General features: G+C 43.2%; 1 protein-coding gene across 2 annotated transcripts in view; it reads left to right on the top strand.

Moving 5' to 3' along the window:
* Positions 1–23328, top strand: part of OCRL (oculocerebrorenal syndrome of Lowe) — a 61107-nt gene that overhangs the window by 32167 nt on the left and 5612 nt on the right. Inside the window, exons 15-19 of one of the 2 annotated variants that reach the window (XM_006862837.1) lie at positions 1449–1584; positions 9585–9695; positions 10418–10583; positions 10854–11089; positions 23227–23250. In XM_006862837.1, the coding sequence (XP_006862899.1) occupies positions 1449–1584; positions 9585–9695; positions 10418–10583; positions 10854–11089; positions 23227–23250 (673 nt within the window). The remainder of the gene's footprint in view (positions 1–1448; positions 1585–9584; positions 9696–10417; positions 10584–10853; positions 11090–23226; positions 23251–23328) is intronic. The other variant, XM_006862838.1, reaches the window with a different exon arrangement.

The following is a 23328-nucleotide window of genomic DNA, read 5'->3' as shown; positions in this document are numbered from 1 at the left end:
GGGGGAAGGGAGGGAGTACTGGCCACACCCCGGTTACCAGGAGTAAATGGGGAACAAGGGAGAACCATATCCCCCTTGCCACCAGCCTCCTGCCCCTTGCTTCCAGGTGGCTGTATAGACAGCTGCAGAAGGAAGCTCAGTATGGCCATGCAGCTGCTGGCCAGCAGAGCATCAGTCCGCTTGCTTCCCTTGGCTCTCATCTCACTGCTCCTGTTCGTCTGCCTTTACCAGTCGGCACTCAGTCCATCTCTGTCCTCTGCTCTGAAGCTCAGGGTTCCAGGATCACCATCCATGTCTGTGTCATTTGGTCTCCCATGTGTTGGTTGCAAAGGATCTTCTCAGTGTGTCGGCCTACTCCATACTGCACTATCCTGCCCCAGCACTCTACAATCCTAATTTTAAGAGATACATTAGCTCTTCACTGAACATGCTCTTTGCATGAGGTTCTGGGAGTTCAGTGGCAAAGAAGATGTCACAGTCGCTTCACAATCTAGCAGGAATTGTAAGGGAAGGAGAAACATCTGATTCTTTGGGCGTATATGAGAGAAAGTCAAAAAGTATTGCAACAAAACCATAGACACCTTTATGAAATGAAAATATCCAAGTGTGAAGCTATTGTTTCTCAACATCTCCTCCAGCTAGGTCTATACACTTCTGAAGGTGGTCTTCCCACCTCTGTAACCCTTTCCTGAAGAATTCTGTGCTCTTCAGTTTACACCACAGCAGTTCTGGCATTCTTGAGGGACTCAAGCAGTATTACTTTTAAATGTCCTTTGAGTTTGAGGAACAAAAAGAAGTCTGAAGGGCCAAGATAAGGGCTAGAATCGATGGGGTAAGGTTTCCCAACTAGAAGAAATTCTTATAGGACAGCCCTTACTCCCTCAAAGAATGAGTAGGTGCATTGTTCTGATGGAAACAGATTCCTTGATGCACCTTTCCTGGTCCTTTTCTTACTAGTGCATATTTCAATTTCCTTAAACCTTCTTTGGAATAATCCCCCATAATCATTCTGTGTCCTTTGAGAAAATCTGCCAAGATGATTCCTTTGGAATCCCAGCAAAGAGTTGACATAGCTTTCTGGGTGGACCCCGCTGCCTTGAATTGAACTGGCCCTGCAGATCCTCTGGGAAGCCACTGTTTTGATTGGTGTTTTTTTTGTTTTGTTTTTAAGACACCCTACTGTGTCTAAGACTAAGACATCTGTACTACTAAGACATGTATATACTGAGAGAACTTGTCTGCAGCCGTCCGCTGATCACAGAGACGTGTTTAAACACGTTTTGTTTGGAATAAACCTGTGCATGTATGAACTGGAACCCTAGGAGCTGTGCTTTTTGACTTACCCTGGTATAAGAGGAGGGTCCTACCAAGGTCTGAACCAGTATGGACATTGCTTTCCTGTGTGGTCTAGTCTATGTTTTGTGTATAACTCATCTCTGTATTTGTAGTGGGAAATGTCGGGTTCCAGCCTGGTGTGACCGAATTCTTTGGAGAGGAACAAATGTTAATCAGCTTCATTACCGGAGCCATATGGAACTGAAAACCAGTGACCACAAACCTGTTAGCGCTCTCTTCAACATTGGGGTAAATCCTTGTTTGTTCGTTCATTTGTTTGTATGCTAAGAATCTATCCTTAGAGTGTGATTTAGTCTCGCAATAGATCAGAAATTCAGTGAACCATAAATATTGCCATAACCAATAATCATTTGCAGCATTAAGAAATGAGTTCTCTCAACCCTCTTAAATATCTCTCCAGACCTTTTAATGACACATGTGTTTCTCATGCTGTGTAATGGTTGGGCAGTAACCTTAGCCTTCTAAAGTTATGATGCATAAGGAAGAATGATAGGCTCGGTTTTAACGGAAAAAGCATCTTCTCGTCAGACAAGGTGGGGAGGGAGTGGTTTTAGGTATGGGGGAGAGACTAGCAGGAGCAAAGACATAGGCTAATCAGAATACAATGAAATCTATATAGCGGGGGACTTCAGAAAGTTCAAGGGCAAATTCCATTGTCTTTTAATTCCATCTGTACATGAACTTTTGGAAGTCCCCTTGTATTACCTTAAGAGGAGGTCTGATGAATCCATAAACATGTCTTCTTTTTTTTTTTTTTTTTTTTGGTAACTGTCTTGCATTGTAGTTGGGTTGTTGTTGTAAGTGGTTCTGACCCATAACAACAGCAACCATAGGGTTTCCAAGGAGCAGCTGGTGAGTTTGAAGCACCGACCTTGCGCTTCACACCAACCTTGAGGTCGAGTGCTTATCCTACAGTGCTTCATCAGGACCATAACTGGCCATGTTTTTGTCTGTTGTAAGAATGTATTATTTCCCATTGTGTTTTCTAGCTGTGTGCTACTGGCTTGCAGGTTATCTGTTGTAGTCTTTGAGGGGGCTTCTAATAATTTGTGGGGGAAAATCCATTACCCTCCCATTTAAATTTGTCCATGAACTTTTGAAGCTCCTCTCGTAATTTATTATAGCCACTGCATTGAGATGGTTTCTTTTGGATTGTCCAGACCTATGGACATGTAATGTGTCAGAACTTGTGGACTTAATAGGCTGGCTTTATCATTAGATGCTTGGATGTGAGTCCTATCTCAGTCATTTCCTAACTGTGTAACCATGGAGAACTTACATCAGCTCTGTGTGCCTCCATTTGCCTCTGCTGTGAAAGGGGGCTAATAATGGTACAGAGTTGGAGGATTCATGAGGTAGTTCTAGCAGGATCACTTTGTTTCCTCTGGCAACTGAGATAGGGATCGCCAGCATGTCTTGCCCTGCTCCTGTTTCTAGAAGGAATGACTTTGGGACTTAGCTTTTAAGTAGAGAATTCGTTTTTGGTCTTAGATTTTAAATTTTATTGAGAGTCATGGACTTGATTTTTGCCCATTTTGAAAGTTGAAATCATAATGAATAACACTAAGTAAGTATGCCTCAAACAGTAGCCAGTAGCCACTATACCAGAGACTGACTACACCGGACAGCTTGTACATGTCATTTACTCCTCACAACAATGCGTCAAGTAAAATTTGTCCCATTTCCATTTAACAGATGAGCAGAGGGATAACTAGCAAGTCTAAATGACTTATTTACTAGTATCCAGCTAGAAGGAGAGCTGAGATATTCACATCTGAAGTCTGTTAAACTCCCAGGCCTGCACTCTGTACACTATCCCACAATATCGCTATAGCTCGAGAGAACTTACTTGGTTAACAACTAGATCTTCAGATACTATTAACCCATGTAAATTCTAGTTGGTATTTGTGGCTTGGGAGCCCCGATGGCACACTGGTCAAGCATTTGCCTGGGAACTGACAGTTCCGCAGGCTGCTTCCATAAAGATCCCAGCGTTGGAAAGCCTCTGGAGCACTCCTCTCTGTCCTGTAGGGTTGCTCGGAGGCGGAGTCCACTCGATGGCACTGGGTTTGGGTTTTGGATTTGTGGGCTGCCCTGGTTTTTGTTTTTTTTTTTCATTTGAATTCTCTTAGCCTGTTTTTAAAAGAATGTCTTTTCCCATACACTGACCGTTTTGGTTCATTTAGCTATGCTTGGCTTTTTGGGTTGTATTTATTTTAAGAACATTGGAATATTTTTAATATTCTATACATAGTAATCCAGAGCCCTCAATAAGACATTTTTTAAAATTCTCAAGCTTTCTATGCAATTTTGTATATCTTTAGTAAAAGTCTACCTTGTTTTGTTTTTGTTTTTAAAGCTTTTATTGTGAATTGAGTGATGGTTTACATGAGAGAGCATCAGTTTTACACTCATCCTATCATATTTCGTTTCATTGCAATGATTACAATCCCCTCCATGCATCATCATTCAACAGTATTTCCTTCTATTCCTTCTGGGTTTATATATATATATATATGTTATTGCTGTTGTTATGTGCCGTGGAGTCGGTTCTGACTCATAGCGACCCTCTACAGGGTTTCCAAGGCTGTAAACAACCCAAGGACACGTTTTGCAATGTTGCCTCCTGACCGCCAGCACCCAGCCTTAAGGTCTTTCTATGAGTCTAGAGTCCTCAGCTGCTCTATCTCTCCATGTCATCATCTCTGCCTCCATCTCTGTTGTTGCTGCTTCTCTGGATAAGGTCCTGCATTCCACTCCTGCTCGTCTCCCTTGGTGGTCCTAGGGTCCTCTGATTCTGGACTATAAGATCAACTACTCCCCGTTTTTGTTATAAAACTTCTACCTTTCCAGTTGCAACAGTCGCAATTAGTCATGGTAACAATTACTCACTGTTGAATTGTAAGAATCTTATCCCCATCTCTTTTCACCAGATCCATGTAGACAAGATGAAAACTATTCAGTGGGGACTCTATCTTCTCCTGCACACTTTTAAACTAAACTCCCTCTTGAAAACTTGAAAGCCAGTCACTTCGTGCCTTTTTCACCCCCTTATTTTAGGTAGCCAGTGTCTAAGTTGCCCATCCCTATCAACCCTGTGTACAGAGGGGGTAGGTTTGATCCTTGATGTGAAGACTTCCTCCCTCTCAGTTGGTATTTTGAGCTACTACATCCATAAGTATAGGTCAAGTTCATCAAATTGTGGCAATTTACACTTGTTTCCTATGTCAAATTTCTTTATCTTCCTCTAATTGAGTTCTGATCATCAAGCCATTGAAGCTAGGTCAAATGGGTACTATGTGCAAGTTTGGGTGTTCTTGTCTGTCTCCCCTCACTTCATATCAGCTGGCCACTTCACTCTCAACTCTAGCCCTCTGTGGCTATCCACCTTGTATTTTTAAAATAATTTTTAGATTAAAAATGCTTTCTCTTAAACAGTTTTTTAAAATTGTGTTTTAAAGAACTTTACATATAAGTACTGAAGTTCTTCAGTACTTATTCTGCTCTCCAGTCTCACCTTTACCTCGACCCCTGCGCCCCAGTCAGGCTACCCATCCTTCTGAGTTTGGGGTCTGTTTTTCTAGGCCAGCACTGCCCAGTCCCGCTTTCTGTGTGGCTGGAGATGTCCTATAGCTTCACTGCCCAGTACACTAATAGCTGCATGTGACTGCTGAGTGCTTGAGGTATGGCTAGCACAAGTAAGGAACTGAATTTTACATTTTATGGAATTCTGAGCCATTTGAGTTGAAGTGGTCATGTGACGCATGCCTGTGGGACAGTAGAGTTTGAAACCTTGGCATATGCTTTTCTTTTTACCCTTAAACAATATACCCATGAGACTGCCTTGTTTTTCCATGTTGCTCAACTTATCCACCTTTGACAGGGTGAAGTCTAACCACTTTTCTGTCACTTCCTGTAACCAGAAGAGATTGGCGTTTTCCTTCTCTGGCAGGTTTCTGCCGTACCCTGGTGCCAGCTTTCATAGGTTTTACTATAGTCTTGTTTCATGTGTACATATGTATATCATAAGTTATTTCATATGGTGTGTGTTGGCCTCAAGCTTGCTTTTTAACGAATGTTTAATTCAACAATTGATCTGGTCCATGTTATTACATAAGAAATAGTTCTTTTGTGGTGGTACTCTTTTCTGAGTTCCTAACATCGTTATAATTTCCTTTTCTAAAATGCACGTATCAGGTGGTGGGGCCCAGTGGTGTTTCCTTCCCCCTTATGAGCCTTGGTGTACCATTAAGTTCTGTGGTCGTGATAACCCATTGAGAAAAGGTTCGGTTTGTACTGGGTAACCACCCCATCTTTTGGAATCTTGGGCATACTGTGATTAGAGGCTTTTAAAACCACAGCAGATTTTAGCACAGTTGGCACCCGTGACTATTGACAAAGACCAGTTCACTTCAGAAGATGTGTTGCGGGGCTGGCTGAGATGAAGTCAGGTGAGTGCCCCCACTCCTGCACTTAGGAATCTGGCTTGCTTCAGTGCGTCATAAGAATTTGGTGGACAGAGGAATTGTTTGTTCTGGTTGTTAAGTGCCTTTGAGTCGATTCAGATTCATAGCGACCCTGTATAGGGTTTCCGAGGAGCAACTGGTAGGTTTGGACTGCCGATCTTGCGGTTAGCAGTCCAGTGCTGAACCTACAGAGCTATGCCAGGACTCCAAGGAATTGTCTGGGAAACTTTTAAAGTTGCAGATGCATGGACCCCAGCCCCGGAGGTGGTGATTAGCAGACCCACGAATCTGAATTTTTTAGCCATTCCTGAGTTGATTTTTGTTGCAGGTAGCCCACAGACCACATCTGGTATTTTGGGCAAGGTGTAGAGAACAACTTTGACATTAACTGTGGCAGTGGACAAGGTCATTGATCTCTTTCTAGCTCCATGCTGTCCACCATCTGAAGAATAATTGTGCTTTGACAACCTCATAGAGTTGCTGGGAAAATAAAATGATATTTGTTAAAGATTTTTTTTTCTTTTCTTTTCTTTTCTTTTTTTTTTAACTTTTATTGTGAATGGAGTGATAATTTACATGGAAGAACATTGGTTTTGCAGTCAACCATTTATCAATCCATGCATCATCATCAGTTAACAGTATTTGCCTCTAGTCCCTCTTTTTTTTTTTTTTTTTTAATTTAAGGTTTTTATTGTGGATTGAGTGAAAGTTTACAGGGCACATCATCAGTTTCACATTCAACAAATCATTACATTGATTATAATCCCCTCCATATACCATGAGTTAAAAGTTTATTTCTCTCTATCCACTTTAGCTTTAAAAAACACACAAGCAAAAAAACCCACTCAGGCATATATAATAATTTACATCTCCAAAGGGCACATTCTGCAAGTCTGCTCCTGGCCACCAGTTCTTAGTCCTTCTCTTCTTAGCTGATGAAGCTAGAGTCCTCAGCCGCTCCCCCTCTCCATGCCCTCATCTCTGCCTCCATCTCTGGTACTGCTGCTTCTCTGGATAAGGTCCCGCATTCTGCTTGTGCGTTCCTCTCTTAATGGTCCTAGGGTCCTCTGTTTCTCGACTGTAAGATTAACCACTCCCTTTTTTTGTTACAAAACTTCTACCTTTACAATTGTGACAGTCGCAATTAGTCATGATAACTGTTGAATCTTACGAATCTTATCCCCATCTCCTTTCACCAGACCCATCTAGACAAGATGATAGCTATTCAGTGGGGACTCTTTCTTCCCCCCCACACTCTTAAACTAAGCTCCCTCTTGAAACCTTGTAAGCCAGTCACTTCGTGCCTTTATTGCCCCCTCATTTTAGATAGCCAATGTCTAAGTTGCCCGTCCCAATATACCCTGTGCACAGAGCGGATAGCATTGATACTTGATTTGAAGACTCTGTCCCTCTCTGTTGGTATTTAGAGTAACTACCGCTCTGAGTATAGGTCAGGTTCATCATGAAGATGTATCTTCTGTCACTGTAGCTGTTCCAGTCTGCTTGTCCTTTCTAGTGGGAACGTCTCACCTCACAAGGTTGTGGATTGGACTCAGGATTCCACCTAAGGTCCTATACTCTGTAAAGGCTTTGCATGAGGCCTATTTCACTGGGCAAGTTGTAGAACCCCTTTTAGGTATTCCAATCAGTTATAGACTGAAGGCGGGTTTACAAGTTTTCTCTAATCATGTTTCCCAACATTCCTTTCTATGCCACTCAAGTGTCTATTTTACAATAGTAAAATAGACACTTGAGTGGCATAGAAAGGAATGATTTTAGTATTATTTACCATCTCCAAGCTATACCTAGATCCCTGTATCCCAGAGCCCTGTTGTTCCAAGGTTGAGTATGCATCACTATTTATCTCTGTCCCACTAGGCCATGCAAACCTGTCTCAGTGTTCCCCTATCTATCTTGTTCTTCTCCCTCCTCCCCCCTTCTTTTATTGCCCTCTCCCAAACCCAACACCCAAACTAAACCCCCACCCCAACCCCATTGTGGTTAACTTATATTCCATTAGTTCTTCCCTCCATTTAAGATAGTCTATTTTAACCAGTAATCTATGAGCCTGCTTGGTTGGGTATTCTGTGTTGTTGTTGGCGGAGCTCTTTGCTACACATCCACCCAATCCACCATCTTGTTTGTTCTCCCCTAAAGATTTTTTTTGAAATAAAAACTTGAAAAAATGTTGTCAATGTAGAAGATACTGTTCACATTTAAGCTACAATCCATCTTCGCTGAACACCGAGTCTAGTGACACTCAAGTGGTTGCTTGAGCCTCAAGTCCCTGACAGTGAGGTTGTGTGCTCAACTTTGATGTTCTGATAGTCTGTCCTTGCTTAGAACCTCTGCTGCATACATGCATCCTTTTGTTTCTTTTACATGGATTTTTGTGAGGTCTTCTATTCTACTCAGGAACTAGTATGTCAATAAAGTGCTATGTTAATTTTGTTCATTCTTGGCATCAATTTGTATGAAGTTTTAATAATAAAAGGAAACAAATATCAGGAAGCCTAAAGTGCTGGCTGAGGGGGCAGTTTGGGCTCTGACAGTCAGATAGTCAAGGTGATTCGTTTGTTAGTCGTAATGATTTTGCTCAGCGGGTTCGCGGGAGAAAGATGAGGTTTTCTGCTCCTGTACAGATTCATAGCCTCAGAAACCCTATATGGGGTCGCTATGAGTCGGAATCAACTCCACGGCACACCACCACCACCACCAGGCTGTTTTATGTCAGCTGTTTTCTACAATGACCATAGGTTCCATTGATTCGCATACCTTTGCCGTGATAGAATCTGCTTGTTGATGTGGTCGTGGTTGGCATTAGGCATAGCAGGTAACCAGTTCAGTCCTTTAACCATTAGTTTCTTTATGAGAACCAGTTAGTAGATGTGTTTTGACACAGTCAACTTGTACAATGCAAGAAGTCATTTTTACCACAATTAAAATGTTTTTTCCACCACTAAATAATTTCGCAGTAAAGCAAGAAAATATTTTTTCCAAAGTGTGCATTATTGTCTAGCTTCTTAACATAGACACTTAGCTTGTCCAGGGAGTTAGCCAATTAATCTCACCTACTTTTAAAAACCTTAAAATGGGTGCTTCTATAGTTCTTTGTTTAATATATGATTTTAAATTATGATTGCCTTAGTGACCATTTAGAAATTGCTAGACAGTCTTGTTGTTGTTAAGTGCCCATAGTGATCCTGTACAGGGTTTCCAAAGCTGTAAATGTTTACGGGAGCAGAAAGCCTCATCTTTCTCCTGTGGAGCAGCTGGTAGTTTCAAACTGCTGACCTTAAGGTTCGCAGCCCGATTGGTAACCACTACGCTACCAGAGCTTGGCGATCTATAAATTGAGTGCACATAACGCTAAGCTCAAGGAGCTCTGGTAGCGTAGTGGTTATGAATCAGGCTGCTAACCTCAGGGTCATCAGTTCGAAACTACCAGCTGTTCCGCGGGACAAAGATGAGGCTCGTTCTGCTCCTGTAAAGATTGACAGCCTCGGAAACTCTGTACAGGGTCGCTGAGTCGGAACCGACTCCACGGCACATAACAGCAACAACAAACGCTAAACTCAGGACCTGCTTCCTTTCAGGTGAAAGTGTGACTGCACTGTGATGTCAGAGAGTGTTGGCGAACGTTGCTCCCACCACAGTTTTTTTCAATGCTTTCTGTAATGACCACTTTAACTTGTTATGTGATCCCAGAGGGCGATGAGCTAGGAGCATGGGATACTGGACACAGGGTGTGTTGTCTTTCAGGTGAAGGTTGTGGATGAGCGGAGGTACCGGAAGGTCTTTGAAGACATTGTGCGCATCATGGACAGAATGGAAAATGACTTCCTTCCTTCCTTAGAACTCAGCAGGAGGGAGGTGAGGAAAGATATCCGTGGCCTCCCCTCTTCTGTCCATCTGATTTAGAGAAAGCACTGCAGCCGTGTGCATTGGAGTGGACCTACCTCTAGGCAAATCCCAGCACTGCCATGTAGTAGGCGTGGGACCACAGGCCTCGGTTTGCTCCCTTGGAGCTGCAGTTTCCATTTCTGGGAAAAGGGGTGGCTGTTAGGACTACAAGGAGCCCTGGCGGTGCTGTTGGATAAGCACTGGTCTGCTAACTGCAAAAGGCAGCCATTCCAACCCACCAGCAGCTCTTCAAGAGACAGATGAGGCTTTCTGCTCCTAGAAAGATTTGCAACCTGGGAAAGCCTATACACAGTTGCTATGGGTCAGAATCTACCCGATGGCGTTGTGTGGTTTAGACTGGTGTGAGTTCCTGCATGTTGGGGCTATTAGAACAATGCCTGGCAGTTAGTAAGCCCATGCTGGCTACTCTTATTGAATACTTCAGAGTTGCTGGTTGGTTCAGCTCCCAGGAAATGGGAATTGGTCCCAGGGTCAGGATCCAGAAAGAAGAGAAATAGCAATCACTGGAGAACTCCTCCTTGGTCAGTGTGGGCATAGCCGTAGATAAAAGTAGGCGCTGTGAAGTTGGTGGGTTAGTGCCTCACTCTTTATTCCTATTCTCTATGGAATAACCTGACTGACAGACTTCCCCAACTCGTGATGCATGTCTGTGTCTGTCTGTTGTTCCCCAGTTTGTGTTTGAGAATGTGAAGTTTCGGCAACTACAAAAGGAGAAGTTTCAGATCAGCAACAACGGCCAGGTTCCCTGCCATTTTTCTTTCATCCCTAAACTTAATGACAGCCAGTACTGCAAGCCATGGCTTCGGGCTGAACCTTTTGAGGGCTACTTGGAGCCAAGTGAGTTTTCCTTTACCATCGTATCTGCTTGCTGTTACCATCCTCTCCTGACTCCTACATCCTCTCCTGTTTTTAACTTCTTGTTTTCTAACCACGTCTCTGACCTTCACTGCTCATTGTATTTGCCATACCTCTGTTGCACGTCTAATCTCTTCCCTTTCAGTGCTCAGTGGTTTTTTTCAGACCACTTTTTCTGTTGATTCTCATGCCCTGTGTTTCCTTTTCCACTGGAAGTTTCTCTGTTACCAGGTACCATTTCTTATATTTCAGATGAGACAATAGACATTTCCCTTGATGTATATGTCAGCAAAGACTCTGTGACCATCCTGAACTCAGGAGAAGATAAGATAGAAGATATTCTTGTCCTTCACCTGGACCGAGGCAAAGATTACTTCTTAACTATCAGTGGAAATTACCTCCCAAGTTGCTTTGGTACATCCTTGGAGGCTCTGTGTCGAATGAAAAGACCCATCCGAGAAGTTCCTGTTACCAAACTTATAGACTTGGTAAGATGCATCCTTTAGATTTGACTCTCACCAGGTTTATGTGATGTCCTCAGTGTCTCTGCACGTTCTCTTTTCTTTGGAACAATCAAGTGATAACTAAGAATGTCACTTTAGCACAATTTGGAAGCTAGGAGGACAGGGGAGACTGGTAATCTATTGCTGGCTCTTGTCAGGAATGTAATAGATAATGTTAAGCTCACCAAATAAGATTAAAGTCTCCCATGTTAGAGATAAAATTCTTTTTTAAGCTCTTCATACTTTCAAGTCACTTTTGTGTGTATTAACATGCATGTGAATTATGGTAATGGGGGCAGGTGGTCCTGTCTCCATGAAACATGAGAAAACTGAGGCACAGAGACAGGAACTTGCCCCAAATCTAATACATTAATGACCCAGACTGTCACCTGGCTTTTCTGAATCTCAGTGAAGTCCACTGCATTATATTGAATCAGAGTAAGGCTTTGTTACTTACTGAGGCCCAAACCTCTCAGAGTCTCACGGTGTGGATTCTGCATCTTATGATTCTAACGTGCGTTCATGTGTGATGTTTATTTAATGTGCTTCATTGAAGAAAGAAATGGAGGATGCCTTCCCCACCACCAAGCCAAGCTCTAGTTTCAGTGTCGTATCAGGGAAGTGCGGATTGTTTTCAGGAACATAAATTGATTTAGTACAGCTCTGGCCTTCTAAATGAAAAGATTGTTGGATTTGTGTGCAAAGCTCTTGGGCTTTTCCAAGAGAAATTGAGGTCGAGTGGCGTCACCACGTTCTTGTTCTCATTAGTCTTCGTGCGATTGTATCATCCACGGTGAGGGCCGGCCCGGCCGCTGGCTTGTCTTAGTGTGGTCTCTTCTGTTGCCATGGCATTGTTTTCAGCTGGGACTCGAAAATCCTGGCATCCAGGCCCTGCATTCTTTCTTGGAATTTACTGGTTTCCCTAGAGCAGGGGTGGGGAACCCTATTCCTGCCAAAATTTATAACATCATTCGAGGGCCATACAAAATTACCAACTTAAAAATCAGCCTGCTGTATTTGGTCCAACATTTAACTCACCCTAATGTGATGGCTGGAGTCCTGGTGTGGTGCTGTGGGTTAGTGCGCTTGACTGCAAGGTTGGTTTGAACTGCAAGATCGGTGGGTCAAACTCACCAGTCGCTTCTTGGGAACCCTACACAGGGCTGCTATGACTCAGAACCGACTTGATGACACGTAACAACAACAACGTGATGGCTGGAACTGCGGTTTCCTTGGCAGGGCCAGACCAAATGACTTCACAGACCTTATATGGCCCACAGGGAGCTCTGGTAGTGTGGTGGTTATGAGTTGGGCTGCTAACCTCAAGGTCAGCTGTTCAAAACTACCAGCTGTCCCACGGGAGGAAGATGAGGCCTTCTGCGTCCATAAAGATTTACAGCCTTGGAAACCCTATGCAGGGTCGCATGCAGGGTCGCAATGAGTCAGAACTAACTCCACAGCATACAGCCACCAGCACCACCACCATATGGCCCACAGCCGGACATTTCCAACCCCGGCCCTAGAGCCTTCTCGACTGAAAGCTCTGTTATCTCAATTCAAGAGAAAACTGTCCTCTTCAAAAATACATATCCTGACATTCTGCTATTTCTCATAAATACCTGTTTTCCTTCTACCACCATATTCCTTCCTGTCTTTCCAATTTAGTATCTCACCTTTTAGGTTACAAAGCATTCTAAATCATGAACTTATTTTCCCTACTTCCTTCCTTCCATCCCATGAGCCCTGGTGGCCCTGCAGGACAAGCACTGGACTGCTAAATGCAAGGTTGACGGTTCAAACCTATCAGCTGCTCCATGGGAAAAAGATGAGGCTTTCTGCTCTCGTAAAGATTTGCAGCCACGTTAACCTTGTATCGGAGTCCTGGCATGGGACTGCTAACTGCAAAGTCTGTGGTTCAAATCCCCCAGCCACTCTTTGGAAGCCCTATTCACGGTTGCTATGAGTCAGAAATGACTACATGGTACTTACCAACAACAAGCCTTATATGGGCATTTGCTATGAGTCAGAATCGACTTGATAGCTCTGAGTCTGGTTTGGATTCCTTCCATCCCAAGCACCATTTGCCAGCCTAATTTTTTCCCAGCTTTTCATTATGAAAACTTTGAAATATACAGAACAAAGATAAGGATAGTACAGTGAGCACCCACGTGCCTTATGTACACCTATACACATACATCTTTGTTTGTTTTTATTGCCAGACCATTTGAAATTCAGTGATACTGTCAGGTCCCTTTGCCACTAAACACTTCAGCCTCATCTCTTAAGCCAAAGGACAGCTTCTTTGTAGTGCAAGACAATTCCACCTAAGGAACTGCCAGGAATTCAGTGTACCTTCTGATGTTCAGTCCATAATCCCATTTCTCCACAGGTCATCTCTTACCTAGTGCTGCTACAACCAAAGAGCACAAGTGGATGCCTTTAGCAAACAGAAGCGTCTTCTCTCACAATTTAGGAGGCTAGAAGTCCGAATTCAGAGTGCTGGCCAGCGCGAGGGGAAGGCGTTCGTTCTCTCTTTGTCGGCTCTGGAGAAAGGTCCTTGTCTCCTTTCAGCATTGATGTGGGCAGCATTCCTTGGAGAGTTCCATGCATCTTGGCATGCACCTTCTTCTGGATTTAGGAGCTTCATGGTGCAGGGACCCCAGATCCAAAGGACACATTCCACTCCCGCCTCTTCTTTCTTGGTGGCGATAGGTCCCTCTAAGCTCTGCTTACTTGTGGAATATCTTTTATGTCTCAAAAGAGATTGACTTCAGAGACAACTTTATCCTGTAGGTTGCATCCGACCTCATTAACATCATAGAACTGAGGATCTAGAACACAGAGGAGAATGACATCAGATCAGGGCTGGTCACATCAGATCACATCATGGGGAAGGTGAACATAACTGTCAAATGCTGGGACTCATGGCCCAGCCAAGCTGACTCATACTTTTGAGGGGATACAATTTAATCCATGACATGTCCCCAAGAATTCCTTCTCTAGCGTTTTAAAAAGCCAGAATGCAGCCCGGGTTCGTGCATTCCATATTGCTGGGTGGGTGCTTCCCTTTTAAAGTAGAATAGTCTCCACTTCTTTCCGTTAATGACAGTGACTTCTTAAGGGGTACACAGCTTCCCAGACTTGGCTCATTGTTCCCTCATGGCACTGTAGGATAAGCACTGGACTGCAAGGTCGGTTTGAACTGCGAGGTTGGTGGTTTGAACTTACCAGCTGCTCCTTAGAAACTTTGTGCAGGGTTGCTATGAGTCGGAACTGACTCAATGACACTTAACCACAACAACATTATTTTGTAGCACCCTTTTGTGTACTCCTCCTCCTGTTGTATTTCCTGTAAATGAGAACCTAGTTTTAGTTTTGGTAAAAAAAAAAAACCTTTCCCAGGTTAATTCTGGAAGTAGCTAGAAGGAGGCTCAACCAACTTACAAATTTTTTGTTTTACTTAAAACAGCATCAGACAGTTCAACCACTTTTGCCCATGTAACGGAAGTAGCTACCATCATCCTTAATGGCATGAATCACTCTGGAGAGAGCCCTTTTTCTTTTTGAGGACAACTGAGTCCAGATAAAAATAGATCCTTGGTCACTTTTTAAATAAAAAGTTGCTGAGTTCTTAATAAGTTGAATGTGTGTGATTATCATTCATTCTTTTAAAGCTTTTGTTCTATAGGATTTAGAGTTCTGATTCTTTTTGCAGTCTATCACATGTCAGTGTTATTAAATTCCTATATCTCTTTAATGAGATATTGCCCTGGTAGGATAAATACTGGACTGCCTACCACAAGGTCAGCAGTTCACATCCGCTGGCTGATCCTCTGCTCCCATAAAGATTCACAGCCTCGGAAACCCTATATAGGGTCACCATGAGTCAGAACAGACTCCATGGTAATGAGATTTTTTTTAAAAATCCCCTATCAGTATGGGTCAGTAAACAAGAAATCGAAGATTATCTGTTTCCTATTCCTAATACCTTCTCGACCAGTTTTGACTCGATTTTCACCTTCTGAAATGCTTTCTTTAGATGTGATGTTCCTGTCTTTTCCAAGCTCCAAAAGAATGGATCCTATCCAATCAGATTATTAATTAATGATTAATAACTGGTACTTGTCCTCTGTTGTATTCTATAAAATGTGGTGAAGCCATCAAGGAGGTGAGGGCCTGTGCTGCAGAGTGATTCTTGCACCCCCTCCTCTTTCCGCCAATTGCAGACTGAACTAACTATGCTGGTTAGTGCTGCCCAGTGTCTTAGACTCCCAGAATGCTTGTGAGTAGCATTAGTAACAAACACATGAAAATCTACTGTTTGTAATGACCTTGATCCTCTTCCAGAATTAAGATGTGTTTTTCTGTGTCATACACGAAATAGCATTTACTCATCAATATTGATTCTTTACATGCTGGGTACAAACTACTACAGAGGTTATGTGGGTTCTTATCATTGAGTGGTGATGAAAGTGTACTGTATGATGCGCAATATGGCTAAACTAGAAATCACTGTTAATTGGGAGTTTGGTGAATGTCCAGTGTGTTTGGTAAGTCAACCATTTAAAATGAATGTTATGGGGCTTGCCATTTGTATTAGCAATAGTTCCTGTGCTCTTTACTCAAGCCCTTACATGCTATGAAAGCTTATTTATTAACCAGCTAATCTCTGTAAAAATCAGCCTCAGCATCAGCCTATTTGGGCTTTTATGAATCTTTGATGCATGTAGCATTTGCATGACTAGAAAGGATGCATCCAGCATATAAGAATAAATTGGAGCAGAAACATGATTTAGGGAGAGTCATAGAAGTATTTGGAGTTCAGATCCAAGGATGTAAGGAACATGTGTTAAATACGTTGGGTGAGCAGGCTCTTCCAGGCATAGGGACATCTTCGATCAAGGTGATAGGCAAGGTGAAAAGTAAAAGTCAAAAGACCACGTGTGGCCAATTGTAAGATCACCCTGGAAAGAGTGAAGATTAAGGCTAAAAGTGGGGGCAGCTGGGTAGGTAGAGTGGGCGCAAATGCTAGAGAACCGTGAAGTAATCAGTTGAGCTTTTGCTTAAGCCGGAGAGCATTCAGAATCCTCAAAAGGCTACAGTGACCAATATGAGATTATCAGTCAAATGCATTCTGGTGTTGCTTGTAGAATGGACTAATGGAATGGAGACCAGACTTCAACTCGATGGATCTGGTTAAGGGTTGTGGTTGTAAATACAGAGATGAAAAAAATGCAGGGCTGGCTGGAGAATCTATTTGCTCAGGGACACGCCTATTAGGAGAACAAATACCAAAACCACAGAATAATGTCTTAGTAATAAATTCATTCCTGGTCATTCTCTTCACTAGTGTTTACCTTTTCTTGCTGGTCTACTCACTCGTTTCTTCTCTGTTAGGTATTAACTGTTAGGTATGTGATTTGTGTTTCTTATTCCACATGGAATTAATAACCCTTTTCAGAACCTCAATTTCTGTTCTGTGTTCCATTTATTTTGAATCTTGGGGCACTGATGACTCTGACATGATTTCAGTATGTACTTAGGACCTAGAAAACCCTCCAAGGGTCAATGGTGGGATAAAGAAAGATTTGCGTGGCATTTGGAGTGTGTGCCATTGTTGCTTCACTGGGATGGTCTGGAAATAGGGTCACATTTTTTTTTTTTAAGTTTTTATTGTGAATTGAGTGGATAGTTTAATCAGTTTTGTACTCATCCTACTATATATATATATATTTCATTTTGGTCACTTTCTAGAGCCATCTTCCACTACTTTTTTTTTTTCTTAAATGTTTGATTGTGAATTATGTGATAGTTTACATGGGAGAACATTAGTTTTACATTCATTCTATCGCATATTGTCTCATTGCCATGGTTACAATCCCCTCCATGCAATCCTTCCCCCGTACCCCCCAGGTCTTCAGCATGCAGTCACTCTCCCTCTCTGGATCTAAAGTCTTCAATTACTCCATCGCTCCACGTCATCATCTCTGGCTCCATTTCAGCCATCACTGCTTCTCTGAGTAGGGTCCCGCTCTCTGCTCTTCTCCCTTGATGGTCCTAGGGACCTCTGCTCCTAGACTGAAAAGTTAATCACTCCCCTCCTTGCTATAAAACGTCTACCTTTACATTTCCGACCCTCACAATCAGTCCTGATAACAATTATTCACCATTGTATCACAAGAGACCCGTCTGCATTTCATTGCATCAGCCCCGCCTAGTCAGATTGAATACTACTCACTGGAGATTCTACCTTCCTCCAGGCCCTCTGGATCTAGGTTCCCTCTTGAAAGCTTGTAAGCCAGTCACTTCTTGCCTTTGTAGCCCCACTGCCCCTCATTTTGGGTAGCCAATGTCCAAGTTGCCCATCCCTGTCTACTCTGTGTGTGGAGGGGTTGTCATCCTATCATATTTCATTTCATTGCAATGATTACAGTCCCCTCCATGCATCATCATTCAACAGTATTTGCTTCTATTCTCTCTGGGTTTTTTTGTTTTGGATATCCACAAAAATACTCAGGAATATATAATCATTTAAACAACCCAAGGGCACATTCTGCAAGCCTACCTCCTGGCTGCCAGCACATAGCCTTTCTCTTTCTATGAGTCTAAAGTCCTCAGCTGTTCTGTCTCTCCATGTCCTCATCTCTGCCTCCATTTCTGGAGTCGCTGCTTCTCTGGATAGGGTGCCAAATTCCACTGATGCTCTTCTCCCTTGACGGTCCTACAGTCCTCTGTTCCTGGAATGTAAGATTAACTACTCCCTCTTTTATGTTACAAAACTTCTACCTTTACAATTGTGACAGTCACAATTAGTCATGATAACAATTACTCACTATTGAGTCTTAAGAACCTTATCCCCGTATCCTTTCACCAGACCTGCCTAGACAAGATGAAAACTATCCAGTGTGGACTCTACCTTTCCCTGCATACTCTGAAACTAAACTCTCTCTTGAAAACTTGTAAGCCTGTCACTTTGTGCCTTTATAGCCCCCTCATTTTAGGTAGTTGATGTCTAAGTTGCCTGTCCCTATCTACCCTGTATACAGAGGGGAGTAGGTTCACTTTTCATGTGATCAACACACAGCGGTTGTTTTTTTTAATGTTTTATTGTGAACTATGTGATACTTTACATGGGAGAACAGCAGCCTTACATTCATCCTATCGTATTATTATTACGTCTAATTGCCATGGTTACAGTCCCCTCCATGCATCATCAACCAACCAAAGGGTATACACTACAAGCCTGCCCCCACCCCCATCGTCAGCACACAGCCCCTCTCCCTCTCTGGGTCTAGAGTCCCCAGCTGCTTCAGCTCTCCATGTCATCGTCTCTGCCTCCGTCTCTGGTGTCACTGTTTCTCTGGTTAGGGTCCTGCCCTCTTCTCCCTTGATGGTCCCAGGGACCTCTGCTCCTGGACTGTAAAGTCAGTCACTCCCTTCCTTTTGCTAAAAAAAAGTCTGCCTTTACATTTCTAACCCTCACAGTCAGCCCTGATACATGAGTGCTATCCCCATCTCCTTTCATTAGCTCTTCCCAGACAGATTGGATACTTACCTTCCTCCATGCCCTGTGGATCTAGGTTCCCTCTTGAAAGCTTGTAAGCCAGTCACTTCTTGCCTTTGTAGCCCCCCACCCCCCATTTTGAGTAGCCAGTGTCCAAGTTGCCCATCCCTGTCTACTCTGTGTACCGAAGGGGTGGGAATGATCCTCGCTGTAAAGATTTGTTTCCTCTTTTGAGCTACTGCATCCATAGGTGTAGGTCAAGTTCATCAAATTGTATCAGCTTACTCTTTTTTTCCTCTTCTTTTTTCTTCTAGTTGAGCTCTCTGATCATCCAGCAATTGAAGCCAGGTCAAGTGGGTATTATCTGCAAGTGTGTGTGTTCTTGTGCATATGCCCTCTCTTCTTATCAGCTGGATGCTTCACTCTCCACTCTAGTCCTCTGTGGCTGTGTCACTGACTCTGGGCCTAAGAGTCCCCAGGTCTTGCCACACTGCTGGCCAACCAGGTCTTCACTCGGGTTCACAGGAGTTTATTGAACGTTGTAGGGCTTAGGTTGCAGTTTCATAACACACAGCCTTTTGCCATGAGTGGGCAGGTCAGTTGAACGAAGTGATTAGTAGTAACTGTAGAACCACCTTCAGAGCAGGCTGTTTAGAAGGGTCTAAGTGATCAGTTTCTGTTTTCAGACTTGATCCTAGTGTTGAGATAAACCTAATTTGCACCTCTGTTCTCTATGCCTGTACCTAATGGATAGAGTCTTAAGACAAGCCTGCTGCCCCTCTACCAGTATTGTAAGCTGTCCAGGGCCTTTTGAGTCTTCTTTCCATTTTCTCTTGTTGTGTGCCATCAAATTGGTTCCAACTCATAGCAACCTTATATAGGGTTTCTGAGTAGCTGGTGGGTTTGAACTGCCATCAGTGCTTATCGTACAACACCACACCAGGACTCCTTATACATACGTATAAAAGTGTACACCATTTATTGAAAACTTGTCATTGTAAATTGTAGTAGTATGAGGTCATAAATCTTGGAATTCTTCTCTCTAACTTGGTTAGAAGCCAGGGTCAGGGCCCTTGTAATTTCTCTGTCTGTATCCTTGTTTCTGCCCCTGCCTGTAAAAGGCATTTAGCACAGTGCCTCATGCTGGCAGATGACACTGTTTATAGAGAACTTCTTTGAGGGTCTGGTTTGACAGGTTTGAATATAAAACCCTTGCCTCATTTTACCCATCATATGTCATGCCTTCTTCAAAGGAGGAAATAGTGAGAATTCTGTCAGACGCAGTCAGGTTCTCTGTTTGTTAACAAAAATCCGAAGCAAAGCAAGCGCTCTGCCACCGAGTGGATTCCAGCTCACGATGACTCTCTTTCTCTCGTGGAGCCGCTGGTGGCTTTGAACTGCCAACATTGTGGTTAACATTCTACAGCATTACCAGAGCTCATTTGTTAACCTTTTAAAAAGTGGTAGGAAAAAAGTGTGTTAAATCAGATGCTTGCTAGTCCAAACCAAGTTTCACGTTAAAAGTAATAATATCCCAGTACTATCAATTTTGCATACTTTATAATGCACTATTACTGTGATGACTTGTTACTTGATCTTATATGTGGTATCTAAGAGTCTCTAGGTAACAAGGGAAGATACTGGGTGGTACGCAATGACAGTAAATACTAGCATGTGCAGTCTTACAGTACCAGTAATAACAAAGAATAATTCATGAATGTATCCATAAGAAGATATAGAAGCTGAGCAAGTGTGGGTTAGCGTAGGAGTGCACCCAGGAACATAGAGGAGAGTTCAACGTACAGTATATAATAGTGCATACAGGAGACAAGCTTATGCAAACTTCTTAGATGTGTAGCAAACACCTTGAGGAACCAAGTCATTGCTTTAGGACTTAGGACCAGAGCTAGGTCAGTTGGCATAACATAGTTCATAAAGACAATGTTCTACATTTTACTTTGATGAGTAGTGACAGGGTTCTTAAAAACTTCCAAGAAGCCACTGGTGTCTCCTCATTGGGAGCAAAGAAAGTGAAGAGAATCAAACATTCAAAGAAACAACTAGTCCAAAGGATTTAGAAAAGACCAGCCTTCCTAGTCTGATAGAGACTGGAGAACTCCTTAGACACCCTGGGACTGAACCCACCCCCAGAGATCACCTTTCAGTCAAACAGTGGTCAGGCCTACAAAGTGAACAGTAATGTCCCGAGGAACAATCAACTAGATGAGAACATGAGAACAAAAGGTCAGCCTATGCCCTCAAACAAAGTTTAATAGGAAGGGCAGGAAAGAAGGGTGAATGGAAACAGGAAACCAAGAGAGGAAGTAGGAAGATTGCTGCTCATTGAAGGGGCTTCAGCTTAAGTCACAGCACATAATGCATCTAAATTGTTGAGTAGGAAACTAATTTGCTCTGTCAACTTTTACCCAAACCATAGTATAATGTTCAACAACAACAAAAAAGTCTAGGTAGCAAAGTTGTAGCAATCAGGGATTTGGGGTGTGGAGGGAGGGGAAATGAATAGGTGGAACACAGGACATATTTAGGGCAGTAAAACTATTCTGTATGATACTGAATATGACATGCATTTGTTTAATCAAAACCCAAAAAACTAACTGTATGTACAGCACAGTGTGAGCTCTCGTGGCAACTATGGGTGTTATGCCTGCCAGTGGATTGATAACTGGTTCATCAGTTGTGACAGGTGGCACCGGGAGGCAGCAGGAAACTGTATGCAGGGGAAGGTTGTAGGTGGAGAACTCGACTTTCTGTCCAATTTTGCTGTAGACCTAGGACTGTTCGAGAAAATCTTTTTTTTTTTTTTTTTAAAGAGAAAGACTAGTTAAACACGCAAAAGCTTATTTTATCCAGAATGCATCTAATAACACTAAAAATCCTAATCACATATAACAATGGACTCCTGGTGTGGCACTATAGCATCAGCCCTGGACTGAACTACAAGGTCAACAGTTCAAACTCACCAGCTGCTCCTCAGAAACCCTAGACAGGGTCACTATGAGTCAGAACCAACTCGATAGCATTAAACAACAGCAACAGTGTGGTGCTGTAGCATCAGCTCTGTGCAAACCCATTAGTTGCTCCTCGGAAACCCTTTATGGAACCGACTCGACGGCACTTAACAACAACATATTGTAACAGTAGCTTGGGGAATTACAGTCAGCATTGCAACTTAGAATGTCGGGGAACATATGACACTCTCCCTCCTGCCCCCCATGCATTTCTGACAGTGAGATGAGAGATTCTCCTGTTCTCAGTGGCCTCCGTTGGGATTGGGAGGATTCCAGTTAGTAGTAGCTGGGGTGGGGGTTGGCATGAGGCGTTATAAGAGATGAAGCCCTTCTGTTGGCGTACTCAACACCCCTTTGTTTGAGGTGGTCTCCTTGCCCCTATGAGGTAAGTAGTGTTTATGTTTTGTTTTTGAGATGGGGAAACTGAGGCTCTAGAAAGTTTTTAGGAACTTGCCTAAGGTCTATCCAGAATTAACAAGAGGCAGAACCAAGATTTGTAGCCAGCTGTGACCTGCCTGCATACCTGTGCACTTTCTCTGGACCATGCGGCCTTGAATGGAGGACTTCGGACAGTCTTGAGCTGGTTACATAGTGGAAATAGAGCCTCGCCGCTTTCTCCCGCCTCGCTGTCCAGGGAGCGGTCACGTGCTTCTTGTAGAGTTGTCTAAGGTAGCATAGTGGTAGGGACTGCTTCCAGTCCTGATTCAGCGACTTCCTACCTCACTGTACGTGTGACCTTGGGCACATCATTTAACCTCTCCAAGTCTGTTTCTCCCTCTGTATAATGGCACTAGTATCTACTTGGCATACGTGTGCAGTTTTGATGTCACTGTAAATAAGCACTTAGCAGAGTTCCTGGCACATGACAGATGCTCACTGGGTGGGTTTTTTTTTTGTTTTTTTTTCTGTGACTGACCAAAATAACACAAAAGATACAGATGAAAAACAGGTGCCTTCTTCCCTCCCCCTGCTCCCTCTTGTACCCTATAGTGAAAGCACAGTAGGGAATAATGATGGATCTGCTGGCCAACCAAGGTCTGAAATGAAATTCACGTACATCCCAACAGATGGCCAAATCTGGACACTCTAGGGACCTTTGGGGAGGGTTCTGGGCCCAGGGAGATGGAACTGAGTCTGGGTTGCTGCTTAGAAGGCTAGCTGAAGTCAGAGGCATGACAGTGCCAGGGGACAGACTGACCATCTCTGGCCAATGGCAGCCCCACAAACAGTTCCTCCCATGGAAGTAGTATGAGGACAAGGGGAGACGCAGCAGATGAAACGGGGGAGGCATACATGGGCATTTGGCTGGGCCAGCAGGCAGCTGCCAAAAGGCATGGAAGTGTAGGGCTGCCGAGGCAGGTTTCTGGAGCAATATTCTCAATAAACCACACACAATTGAATATGCATGGCCTTTGAAGAATGTGTTCTGTTTGCTGCCAGCACAGTTCATTGGAAGAATTCAGAGCTATTTCTAGTCTGTGTCTAGTAAGCTAGTGAGTTCTAATAATACTGATCTGTTTCTAATTCTGTACATTAATTCTAATCATTTTCTATCTGTAAATGACTTTCTTTTCCTGCTCTGCTCTCAGGAAGAAGACAACTTCCTAGAAAAGGTAATGCAGTCCTTTGGTGGGAATGAGTTTCCCTGTGCTTGGTTAACATGTAATTGTAGTCCCTGGAATGTGTCCCTA

The sequence above is a fragment of the Chrysochloris asiatica genome, unplaced genomic scaffold (assembly GCF_000296735.1).
Source record: "Chrysochloris asiatica unplaced genomic scaffold, ChrAsi1.0 scaffold00051, whole genome shotgun sequence".
NCBI lineage: Eukaryota > Metazoa > Chordata > Mammalia > Afrosoricida > Chrysochloridae > Chrysochloris > Chrysochloris asiatica.
This window is presented reverse-complemented; position numbering and strand designations above follow the sequence as displayed.